The 13,774-nt window shown below is 38.5% G+C and overlaps 1 protein-coding gene across 4 annotated transcripts in view; it reads left to right on the plus strand.

Annotated features, from left to right (window-relative positions):
* Window positions 1-13,774, plus strand: part of LOC126482528 (uncharacterized) — a 95,040-nt gene that overhangs the window by 44,021 nt on the left and 37,245 nt on the right. For all 4 annotated transcript variants that reach the window (XM_050106540.1, XM_050106541.1, XM_050106539.1 and 1 more), the window contains one exon: window positions 10,481-10,562. In XM_050106540.1, the coding sequence (XP_049962497.1) occupies window positions 10,481-10,562 (82 nt within the window). The remainder of the gene's footprint in view (window positions 1-10,480; window positions 10,563-13,774) is intronic.

Consider the following 13,774-nt stretch of genomic DNA (forward strand, 5'->3'; position numbering starts at 1 on the left):
AAAAGCATAATATCAGAAAGGCGCCTACTTTAGTGTGAATCTGGACATACAAATGTCCACTTTAAGCCAAATTGTGTATTTTAGTATGGTTTACGAAATTCCAGTGCTCTTGGAGTATCTGATGTCCTGTTTCTTTTATGACATGATGCAAGATCTGTTAGTGCTATAGGCATATGAACATGTGTGAATGTTCATTAGAAGATGACTAAGTAAGACAATTTGGCCTGTAGTATTGAATAAAATGTTTTGTTACAAATATATAGATGGGATTAGCAGAATTTTACAAATCTGCTATCTGTGAGACACAATATTTTTCAATAACCTTCTCTAGGCATTATGTTATTTCATAATTTGTATTGCTTCCATCTTAAATTTACAGAACGCCATTCTTCGGTAATTTGTAAGTCTGGCAGCACATTGTGTTTTATCATTGTAACTCCCCACAAGGCTCTGGCAGTTACACAGTTTCCTGTCTTTGCAGATAACCTTGCTAATATTTTATATCATTTGAAAAAGTCGTGAAAAACTTATTGTCCTTAGTTCTGGCATATACAAACAACTGTTTTTTTGTTTTTGCATGAAATTTGTATTCATTCTTACTAGCTTTTTGCAGTGCTTTGGGAATGTAAATGTAATTGGAAATGCTAGATAACAATACTGCAGAGTACAATTAAAAAAAAAAAAATATATATATATATATATATATGTTACAGTCCAGTTACGAAATGAATATTATGCCAAGGACTGCTTTCTCATTTTGCGTTCTTTATTTGGATAGGATATGATAAAACAATTACCTGAATCACAATAACACTGTACGTCCTCTCCCAACAGCATGCTGCAGTGCTGCACATGGTCATGGGTGGTGCCCTGCTATGCACGAAATTCCAAACACAAATGCACTGAAAGACACATGAGCAGAGCAAACACCAAACAAGGGCTTCCTGTGTCATCGTAGTTGCACATTTGTAATAGTGTCTGTTTTCTGGCATTCTGTGGCAACTGTTGAAACAAACCTATTTCTAATAGGTCAGGGAAAATATTGCAAATGGCCTTTTGAGAAGCATCACTTTCAAAGTAAATTTCCTCCGACGCAGGATGAATTATGTTACTTGTGAGAATGTATGATGAATTTCTTAAATCACAAAGTGTTTGACTTTCTTTCAGTTCTTAATACTTTGAGGACCAACCACTTAGAAAAATGTCTGGCCCAAAAGACCAGCCATTTAAAATTTTACTGGCACATTTGTGTTTGCTATATCTCAAAGGGTAACACGTGCAAAAAAGGACTGGTATTACATCTGAAAGCCGAGATTTGCTTGTTGTTGTACTATATGTATATTAACTTAAACCATTAACTTTTCCTATTCATATATTCATGCTACTTTTTTGTCATTGGCTGACTACATCAAGTGTCATATTCTCTGAATATCTGCTGTCATTGGCTGGCAAGAGTGGTGACACAAGCTATGATTGGCTGGCAAAAGCACATTAGATTTCAGTGCTTTGGGAACTAATACGCTGTATTTAGTGGAATTCGTGTTTGTACTTCAATAATAAGAAAATTCGCTGTGTACTTGTTGCTGCACATCAAAGATCTTTCCAAAAGAAATTGTTTTTATGCTGTGTTTCATTTTCTAAGTTCCTGAGGAGCTCTATGCTGATGTATAAAACCTTTACAGATTTAAAGGACTGACATGTTTTACAGCTCTTAGGGAAAGTGGGAAAGTATACTGTCGCTTAACACAGAAAAAGTATATTTTCACCTTGGATAAAGTGTGTTTTCATGTTGTGGGGAGGGGGTTGGGGGGGGGGGGGGGGGAGTGCATTTTTAACCGGGAAATCGGGGAAAAATCCACGAATTTGTTTTGTCCGTGCATGTTCCCTGATGCAGTAACTACCGTCCTAACTTCCTGACCTGGATGTGCATGGCAAATTAGAACTACTTATCTGACCATGTACATGCTTAAATCACAGTGTTCATTTAGTGAATTGGAGTTCTGTAGCACTTCAGCATAGACTCGATAAAATCCATAATCAAATCCTTAAAAACCTTAGCAATGACACCATAAAACATGTTCTTGGGGTTTTCCGTCTCATTGTTTAGCTGGTAAGGGAGTTCACTGCCCCCCCCCCCCCCCCCCCCCCCAAACAACCATCCCCTCTCAACCCCTGCCCCTTCCCACCCCCCACCCAAGTGGTGGGAGAGTATTATTATTCTCCATGAAAAGACTCGTAAATTTTTACAAATTATTGACCAATCTCTCCAACAAATGGACTGCGTAAATTATTCAAAATAATGGCCAACTGTGGACATGTGTTGTTTGCTGGAATTCGAAGGACATTTATCGCAATTTCAGTGGCTCTAGGGCATTCCAATCCCCTGCAGACCAATTGATTTGTCTGGAATCTGCAGTGCGCAGTGCTTTCACACATTGCTAACAATTGGTTGCTGTGTTCTTTGATCTGCTGGTGGTGTAAAATACCACCTGGCACCATCATATTCTGTCTAATCTGCACAAGTGGGACTCCAGGCCTGCTTACCTATTATTATACAGAACTTTCTATCCCTAGGACTGTTCTGGGTCCGGACAGGCTCTTAGTGACAAATGTGTACAGGGACCTGGGGTCCCTCAGAATCAGTTTTGACCATAATTCTCTTTGCCATCACTGTGACATCATGGCTGCAGTGGGATCATCGGTCTCACCATCATTGTATGAGTATATGGACAATCTTTGCTTGTATTAAAGATCTTCATCGTGGTGCACCACAGAGAGTCAGCTTCAGGGGGCCTTGCAGAAAGTACATAACTGGGCCATGAATCAAGGGTATCAGTTTTCTCCCATGAAAATTTGAGTCATACACTTTTGTAGAGTCCGTCGTACACTTTTGTAGTCAGGACTGTGCACTCACACCCAGAACTTTACCTCAGTAATCAGTTACTTGAAGTCATTTAAACTGTAAACTTCTTAGTCTCATATTTGACAATAAGTTAACATGGTTACCCTCATGTATGTCAGCTCAAGGCAAATTTACATGGGGAAATGTAATACCCTCAGGTTTCTCACCAGTACATGGTGCGCAGACCACACAGTTCTCTTGTGGTTCTAAAATGCTTTGATTTTATTCCACCTGTCACAATGTATTGCTTACAGGTTGACAGCACTGTCAGTTCTGAGCTTGTTAGACCCTATCCAACACAGATGGAGCTTTTGGTACAAGCCCTGTAGATAGTCTACAGATGGAAACTGGTATGCCACCACTGAGGGTCAGATACCAGCAACTGGCAAACTATACTGACACAGTCTGTCAGACGCGTACCCATCCGTGTTATTCAACTCTGTTTCACAACCAGCAATTCAGACTGTTTACGAATCACCCAAAAATGGGTAGACCAACCGGAATACAATTGGAAGCTCTGTGCAAGGACCTCTAACAGTCCACTCATGTCTGTGATATGGAGTCCCCTCTCGGCATCCTCTGTGGTATGCACTCAGTCCTATGATTCAGATGGACTTATTTTGAGGCCCTAAGAAAAATGCTGATCCCACCATTCTTTGATGCCTGTTCTGTTCAGTTTTCTTTGACTATCCATATTTCACAAGCATCTGCATGAATGGACTGAAAATAATGACTGGGCCAGTTTTGCTTTTGCACACTCAAGGGGCATGGGAAGTATTCTCTGCAGTTTCTTTTGCACACACAAGGGGCACGAGGAGTATTCTCTGCAGAGTGTGTGAGTGTATAAACTGCAGAATTGGACACCATATCATGGGTTCTGCAGTACCTTAAAAGTCTCGCCTCAGAGGACTTCCTGGTTTGTAGAGAGTCCATGAGCTGTATACCAGGCATATCACAGTACCCCAGAAACCTTTTGATTGCTACCATCCAAGATCTACTAGCTGACCACCACAACTCCAGTACGACAGTAACATTCATCTTGACACTGAACCATGTGGGTATTCCAGGAAATGAACTTGCTTACAAATTAAGTAAATAAGCAACTACTTGAGTCAAAATTGTATAAAAGCAATCACTGGAGACAAACTTTGAGTACCAGGCACAGACTCAAGATTGCAACTATGACATCACATTTTGAAAACCTGGGATATGGGATGGCAGGCCGCCACAACCTTCAACAAGCTGAGAGCAATTGAGAGCACCACCAAAGCATGGCATACTTCTCTTTGGGTTTCTCAGAAAATTGCCATCGTACTGTGCTGACTGTGTGTAGGCCACAACAGACTTACTTACAGGTTCCATTAGTGTATGGAGGACTCACCTCATTGCAGCTTTGGTAGTCCTCTCACGACCGCCCATATTCTTGTTAAGTATGGTCTGCTGGCTGGTTTGAGATGAGCTGTCAACTTGCTTACCTCATTACCTAGATACTTGTGGATGATCGGTTAGCAGCTATGAAAGTTCTAAGTTCCCAGAGGGAAAACAGATTTTACAACAAAATTTAACAAACCTTCATGTTTGGTGTCTGGGTTGGTTGTGGACAGAGTACCTCTTGCTGTGGCAGGTGCCCCATGTGGTCTCAGGCTTCTTTCTCCCTCCGCATTGTCACATATTTTTAAACTTTTGTGTGTGTATTTTATTTATCTAACTGTTTAAGATAATTAGCTCTCCAGTCTACACTGTCTGCATTTCCTTACCTCATTTTAATTTGTTGCCTCATTTTAGTTGTACTCCTGTGATGACCCTTCTTAGTGTATCCTTCAGTGACTAGTTAGTTTTTAGCTGCCTGTTTTCTCCTCTCACTTCTAACTATCCTGCTAGAGAGCTACTGCCACTCGTGTTTTCAACCGCTATGACATGGTCACAGACCCTGTAGCTGACAAATCTCTTTGTCACTTTTCCTATGAACTGAGGAAATGATAACTAAGTACTTTAGCCCCGTTTAATGCTTAATTATAATCATAATCATCATCATCGTTGTCATTGTCGTCAATGTATAGTCAATGGTTAAAGCAAGAAGAAAAACTTTTTCACTCTAGTTATAGTAGTGTCAAGATTGTTATGCAGTAGATTTACAGTCCTTGACAATAACTTAGAAGTGGTGTTATATACATGTAAGAATCGATGCATTTTTGTCTTCCATTGCTAAAATATAACAGTGGAAGAAAAAAATATTTTTGCACATCCACAACATTATGAAGTTCATAGCCAAGTAGAAAATACTCAGGTTCTAATGTTGCTTTGATAGCTAATACTGAATCTGAAAAAAGTATCTGAAATGATTTGTGCTTGCTGTTAATTGTAAAAGAATTATTTCATTATTGTGCTTACATAGCTTAAGTTTGTAGGAACCTTGCTGATAGTGTATTCTGCTCTTATTAGTTGATCAACAATTTTCATTTCAAAAGGTGTTCAAGAAAATTTATATACTTCTTGCTGAGACTGTTGTCTTCAGTTTTATCAGGATGTTTCTAGGTGAATCAGAGAGAACTTAATTATTGTGTGGTCATTCATTCCATGCATTATGTACAAAAAACGCAGGTTCACAAATTTCTGTCTAGCAGCAACATATTAAAAATTTAGAAACATCTGCTTGCCATCTTTATATCTTATAAAAATGTATGTATGGTACATACACTGAGATGACAAAAGTTCCTAATATCATGTCATATCTCGTTTTGCCCAGCATAATGCAGCAACTTGACATGGCATGGACTCAATAAGTCATTGGAAGTCCTCTGCAGAAATATTGAGCCATGCTGCCCCTATAGCCGTCCATAATCGTGAAAGTGTTGTTGGAGCAGGATTTTGTGCATGAACTGACCTTTAGATTGTGTCCCATAAATGTTCGATAGGATTTGTGTAGGGTGATCTGGGAGGCCAAATCACTCATTCAAATTGTCCAGCAATTGCTAACAATTGTGGCCCGGTGACATGGCGCATTGTCATCCATAAAAACTCCATTGTTGTTTGGGAACATGAAGTCCATGAATGAATGACCACAGGTGGTCTCAAAGTAGCCTAATATAACCATTCCAGTCTATGATCTGTTCTGTTGGACCAAAAGACCCAATCCATTCCATGTACATACAACCCACACCATTATATAACCACCAGCTTGCACAGTGCCTTGCTGATGACCTGTGTCCATGGCTTTGTGGTAGCACTTGAACCCTACCATCAGGTCTTACCAAGTGAGATTGGGACTCATCTGCCCAAACCAAGATTTTCCAGTTGTCTAGGGTCCAGCTGATAAAATTAAAAGCCCAGGAGAGACATTGCAGGTGACGTTGTGCTATTAGCAAAAGCATCTGAGTCGATTACCTGCTCCCATAGCCCATTAACACCACATCTCACTGCACTGTTCTAACGGATATGTTTGTCGTATGTCCCACATTGATTTTTGTGGTTACGTTGCAGAGTGTTGCTTGTCTGTTAGCACTGACAACAGTGTGCAAATTCCACTGCTCTCGGCTGTTAAGTGTAGGCAGCTGGCCATTGTGATATCCATGGTGAGAAGGAATGCCTGAAATTTGGTATTCTTAGCACATTCTTGACACTGTGGATCTCAGAATATTGAGTACCTTAACAATTTCTCAAATGGGATGTCCCATGGGTCTAGCTCCAGCTACCATTCCGCGTTCCTGTCATGCTGCCATAATCACATCAGAATTTGTTTCACTGCACTGCTTTCTTTTGTACTTTGTGAACATGATACTACCACCATTTCTAAATGTACATGTCCAAGGTGTATATTTGCTGCGACAACCAGGAAATCCGGGAAAAACTGGGAAGTTCTTTATCGGAGAGAAAACCAGGAAAAACCTAGGAATTTTTTTAGAATTCCAGGAATTTTGTAATTGTCTTAGTTTTGAGTTAAATTTTTGTAATTTCAGCTTGTAGGAGCTGATAGTCTAACAAAGAATTTTACTTTAGCCCACTACTGTAGAATAATACTGCAGCAATAAAACATAAAAGAGAGAAAAAGGCCAGTGTAAAACATAAGTTGCAAAGAAAATGTGCCATATACAACAAAAAAACACCTTGCACACATAAGTGTCGTATGTTGTGAATAGCTACTTTCATTTTCTGGTGAGATAACGTGACATGAGCTATGATTGCTTGACAAAAGCGCATCGCAATCTGTATTTCAGTGCTTCGTAAACTAATGTGCTGTGTTTGGTGGAATTCGTATTTATACTTTTGTAATACAAAAATGTGCAGCATACATGTTGCTGCACAGCAAAGATCTTTCCAAAACGTCATATATTTTTGCTAGGTTTCATTTCCTAAAGTGCCAGCAAGTGGTATATAAAAACTGTACCATTCAAAGAATTGATAAGTTTTACAGTACCGTCACTTAACACAGAGAAGGTATATTTTCACTTAGGAAAATGTGTATTTTTATCTGGGAAAAAGTGTAATTTAACTGGGAAACATGGAAATTTTTTTTTCCTTGTCAGCATATACACGCTGATGTCACTGTCTCATGACTTTTGTGACCTCAGTGTATGGTGGATAAAAATGTGGTAACACCAAAAACACAACACATTACTATCCCTGATACAGTATAGGAAAACTGTTGGTATCCAAACCAGCTTTCCTTGTCTTTGAATGGTTCAGTACAGGTACTGCATGGTTTTTGAGGGAATCTTATATCATTCTTCCTACCAAATAGCAGCAAATTCAGGTAGAGGTGTTGGAGGTGGTTAGCAATTGCGCAGCTTTCTCTCCAAATTAGACCACAAAAGCTCAATAATATTGAGATATGTTGACTTTGGTGGCCAGGAGAGTTGAGACACTTCATCCTCATACATTTAAAAGCAGTCCTGGACAATGTGAGCTGTTTGAACTGGGGCCCTGTCATTTTCGATCACAGCAGCTCCATTGTAGCACAGACATTGTATCATGGGATGGACTTGATCTGCCAGTATGGTCACATAATCTTCAGCAGTAATGTGACCTTGCAGAGTAACCATGGGGCCCATAGAATACCACCATGTGGTTGCTGAAATCATCACCAAACCACCACTATGTTTCACTCTTTGAACGTAAAACTGGGCAGGAGTTGGAAACAGTATGAAATAAGACTCATCTGGCCAAATGCCTTTCTTCTATTGCTCCATAGTCCAAGTTTAATTAATGGCTTCAGCACCCCGTTTTTGTATTATGGGCATTTGCATGATTGGTGAGCGATTCTGGAATTGCAGCCCACCCTGCAGCTCCCTGATTCTGGAACTCCCTTTGTGTTATTTTGGTGCTGACACTGTTAACAAGTATGACATTCAGTTCTGCAGTGAATTTTGTACCTGCCTTCATCTTCTTTTTGTCACAGTCCTCTCGAATAACTGTGTCATTATCACTCAATGCGCACTTTCATCAGTGATGTGACTTAGCATATGATGTTTCTTAGCTTTACCTGTATGCTTTATAAATCTTCAAAGTGGTATCTCTGGAAACGTCAAGCTATGTTGGTTACAGATGCACGTACCATATGAATGCCAACACTTTGACCGTGTTTAAATCCACTTAGTACGCAACTACACACAACACTGTTCTGACCCTGATTGGTATTTGGAACATGTTGGGGACATTGCACAGATGCTGTTTGTGGTCATGTACATCAGCACAACCTGCAGGTTTGGCTAGTGTCTGTGTTTATGTTCAAGTGTATATTTCTCATGGTGTTTCCATATTTTTGTCCAACCTCTATAGGTTTGTAGGTTCAACGTCTCCTCCTAAATTACTGTATCGACTTCAACCAAACTTAGTACATAAATCACTTGATATTTGGAAAGAAGCACTGTGGGGGTAGGAGCCACCTACCTCCTAAAAGGGTGAGAGTGGGGGTGACTCAGACTATATTCATGTAGTATTTGAGAATTAGTGCACTTCAGGGTTTCCGACAAACTTTAAACATAATTTCAAACCTTATCTAAAATTTTTCTTGTTTACATTCTGAATGTCAAATATTTAAAACGTCCATTCATTTGTAAAGTAATCAAGAGTTTGAAGCTGTTTTACACAAAGGTGTTAGATCCTTTAAAGTAGCTCTGTGGGGGTTAAGAACCACAGTCTACATCCCTTAGTGATGAGAATGAAAAGGGGATGACATTGAAGCAAAACTCAGGAACATACACAGGAGATGGGGATTTAGTATCTGCTGGGGTAGTCGTCTGAGGTGTCTGTCTATAAGTGGTACCAGCACCAGAGTTCTACTTGAGAGATACAATGAGCCCTTCAGCAGACCGCATGGCAGGCACCCATAAAACTGTCTTGGTCTACCTCATACCTAGTATCACACAGGTCGACCGGTGGTCTCAGGCAGTATAAAATGTGTGGTAGAGCCCCCATTAAATGCCCTCAGCAGTCACTCATTAAACTAAAAAAAAGGGAATCATTAGTAAATATTAGTTAAATGTGCAATTGGTTGTTAAACATTGCTCATTTTTTATTTTGTACTAGCAGGTAGATGATGAAGATAGGTACATTGTTTTTGTTAAGATTATTGGTCAAAATTATGAAAAGTATTTCTATGAGAAGTCTGTTACAACACAACAACTGATCATTGTATTCTAAAACACAGTAGCACAGAAGGTTTAGATTTTGATATAAAATGTGGTATTTTTAGAAATGTTAATGTGTGTAAATTTTTGTGGCAAAAGCTACTCTTCAAAAAGTATTGAAAATTATTTGGTTTTTGTGTGAAACATGAAACACATGTGTAGGAAATTGACATTACAGAGTTCAGTGCAATATGCTGAAGTAATATTGCTTTGAATGTAGTAGATGAATTCACAAACTGAAACACTGAATCCTGTCAGAACTGGAACCGACTTGAATCTGCCCATGCACATTCTATAGAAGTAATACAGTTATTATTATACTGTGTTTCGTAATGTAGTTTTATTTATTTTGAATGTAGGATTGTTGATTTATTTGTTACATATGTCCTTTCTTTGTTGCATCAAAAGATTGGTGTGATATCATTTGTTTTTAAGATTTTTAATTTTGTTTTGGAGAATTTATCACATGCTTTTCAAAGTAAGCAACATCGCCATGTATTTCACACATTTGTAGTTCAGTTTTATGTTTCAGCGCATTTGACACCCTTTTGTGACAATTATAATCTACCTATCTTTGTTTCCATTATAACATCTCTTCTTAGTGCTATTTGCCCATTAAGTTTTTCCTCTTTTATTACTTAAGAATAGGTGATTTTATGAACCAGCAGCAACATGTGATATGTAAGCTTATCAGGTTATAAGGAGGAGACTTATTTACACCCAGCGAAAATGGCTGCTGAGAAATGTGTTTTGGACAGAAATCAAAGACTAAGTGCGACTTCAGTGTATTAAGGAATGAAATTTCTGGTGACGTTAAATGATGAAACGGAAAACAGATTTCTTATCTCTCCGTACTCTGTCACATCTTTTGCTTGCACTTGTTATAATCTTATTTGCATATGTTCACATTTCATTGCGTCGACTCATCTGTAACACAGCATAAATTTTTCAGAAAATTCATAGGATTGTGCCAGGTGCTCGTGTCATCCGTGTGATGCCAAACACACCAGTACTAGTTGGAGCAGGCTGTTCGGGTATGGTATGATTGTAATCTCTTATCTTTTGTATATACTTAGGAAAGTATAAATTGTTGGACTTTATTGTGTAGGACAAAGAGGAGAGAACAGGCCTGTACGGAAAGTAGTCAAACAGTGAATAACTAGAATTAGACTAAATGTTTGGATGGAACACTGGATAACAAGAGTTCAATAAATGATGCCACAAAGATAAAAGTTTACAGTGAAAATTAAATTGGGAGAGGGTATTTTAACTTAAGTAGTCACAAGTCCTTAAAGCTTAGAGAGAGTGAAGAGATTATCTCTTTTATACAGTTGTGAATTATATATTACAACTTGTGGAAAAAAGAATGTTTTTGCCCTGTTAGATGTTAAGACGAATGACATTCTTAATTCATGCCATTTGTTTGGTGTCATTATTTTGTGCTGTTTGTCTCGTAATGGCATAACATGTAGCTTTGCATTGGTATATTTCTAAAATGTATTGAAAGAAACATGAAAAGATAAATACAGATGTTAGATGTATTAATGGTTTTTTATGCTGGCTTATGTGAACAACCAAATGAGTGTGTAGGAGTTTGGAAAACTTTGCTCTATACACTATCTGAACGAAAGTATCTGGACACCTCTTTGTAATGTAGAGTAGACTAGAGTAGACCACCAGCTATCGCAAGAGGTAGACCTACCAGTACAAAGGGAGGTGGGGGGGGGGTTATTGTATTGTTAGTAGGGGTGGTTATTGTGTTGTTAGTAGAGAAGCAGTAACAGCAGAATGGGTCGATCAGGAGTGCTTATTGGCTTTGAATGTAGTCTAGTCATTGGATGTCCTCTGAGAAACAGATCTATTGGGGAGATTTCAACGTTTCCAAAGCTGCCCAAGTCGACTGTTGATGTGATTGTGAAATGGAAATGCGAAAGAACAACCACCCCTAAATCAAGACCAGTCATGAAGCAACATCTGCGAGGCAATAGTTCATAGACAATAACATTGCTGAAATGGGCTAGCCTACTCAGGGTCCTGACCTGAACCCAATAGAACGCCTCAACACCTGCTGAGGAAGAAATTACCATTCCTCCATTCATTCAGATACATTATTGAAAGTGTCCCCAAAAGAGTTAAAGCTTTCATAAAGGTGAGGGGTGGACACCACCTCCATATTTTGCCTGCTAGTAGGTGTCCTGATACTTCCGTTCACATAGTGCATATACTCAGTGATTTCTTTTTAAGTAGTATGAGGCATAATTTCTTCTTCTTCTTCTGCTTATTATTATTATTATTCCAGTAAAACTTGCTCAAAACGGAATCGCATGGCATCAAATTAATTTCCCAAATTGGGCAAGTTTCCGTATCACGCATAATTCAGTACGCTACATAAAATGTCAGGTATCGTGAATAAAAGTGTAAATTTGTAATTATGCATGTATTTATTTACCTTCACTCCTGTACAGTAGGTTTTCATATACTGTATATTGTACAATAGAACACTAGACTTACATTAATTCACGAACAATATGGCATTTCTGTATTTTTATTCTAACTTTAAATTTGTTTATGTTGTGTGTACATACATATTATTTCCACATTTATTTGTGTTACAGTTCATGTTTTTTTGACACATATCGAGGAGGGAAATCTGTTTGAATTACCTGTTCAAAATTGAAATTGTTTTTTTCTGCTCAATTTTTTGCACCATACAATAGTTCCAAAATGTGGGTGAATTGGTGTATTCTGCAAATTGCATAACATTGATTATGCATGCAACAGCTGGTTGAATTTGGTGGGAACCAAGCTGAATTCACATTTACTAGCTTTGACTTTCAGGTGGCAGCTTACATTGTCTATGAAAAGAAAAACTTCACAATCTCCTTTCTTCATTTTGGCATTGAGAGAGATCAGCCATCTTCCGTAAGACCACTCACCATCCACATCCTTTTATTGCTTCATCATCTATCTGGAAACTTACTGATGTCTATGTTTTTGAAACAACGTGTTTTTCCACCTTTCCAATCACCAATGGCTTCTCCATTTCACCTAACATGTTTCTACACAGCAGTACAGTGAGTCTTTCCTCAGACATTTTTGCACCAGTGCACTTTTCTCTTCAAATTGCTAGAGATTTTGAAGGCAGTGCACGATAACAGACATTGAACAAGTTTTTTGGGTCATAATTTGAAATTAGATTGTACAATATTGTCTTCCATTCTGTTGCTACACTTTCCTGCAAATCCTTAGCATCCTCGCACACATCATTTCACAGAATGTTGTGCCTAGCTTTGAAACTGTCCAGCCATGCTGTGGATGCCTTCACCTCCACATTTACAAGCAATTTAGGTCTTTCAGTGTCTCAATCTGCAACATGGGTCCAGACAAAGTTAAGTTTTCTGCCCAGGCACATTTGAACCATTCCTACACTATCTCATTAATTTCTTCATTTTCCCTTTTATTCATCTTCCTTTTCATTTCTTTGTTCCCTTTGATCCATTCATCCCATATATTATCCATGTTTCTTAAAGTATCATAAACTTGTATTTTACCACATCTTAAACGCATTATTATTTCATGTGGAGAGAGTTTGTCTTTCTCACTTGTGTCTGTTATCTTAACCTTTTTGTTAGGTGTTAGCAACTCACTTTTTGTTTGGCATCATGTTATCACTTTAAGTGCTACTAGTGAACTGAAACCGGCAGGAAATAATGCAGGTAGTGCATTTCCTTTAAATGCTTGACCTTTCCGGGTGAAATCATTGTTTAATGGTACAACACCCACCTCATTCACTCATTCATGCAGATTGCAGTGGAGTGTTCATAGGTGTGCACCAATGTTCAAGTGTCGACCCATGCGTGTCAATAATAGTGGAAAATGAGACATGCCAATGGAGTGCTCACCAATGAACCGTTTCCTTTGCTGTGCCAACGCTGCACATAACTTGTTCATTGTTGCGCAGAGCTGTGTGGTTTGATGTCCCACCAAACCTCTTTTCTTGATTTTGTGCCTCTTAACAACATTTTCAGGGCTGTACAGTCTCTGTGTTAAAACTAGTGTACTTGTAGAGTTGAGAATAACTAAGTTATACTGTATATAATAGTACAGTATAAGCTCTTTTGTGCATTACACAGTGAATTATTAATCAAGTCTTAAAATTTGGATTCTGTTTTTGTGTTAGGCATCTTCCGCTTCATACAAAAAATTAGCATATAAAAGTGCACTGAATGCATCGGGACTGAAATAC

Source organism: Schistocerca serialis, chromosome 1 (assembly GCF_023864345.2).
Source record: "Schistocerca serialis cubense isolate TAMUIC-IGC-003099 chromosome 1, iqSchSeri2.2, whole genome shotgun sequence".
Taxonomy (NCBI): Eukaryota; Metazoa; Arthropoda; class Insecta; order Orthoptera; family Acrididae; genus Schistocerca; species Schistocerca serialis.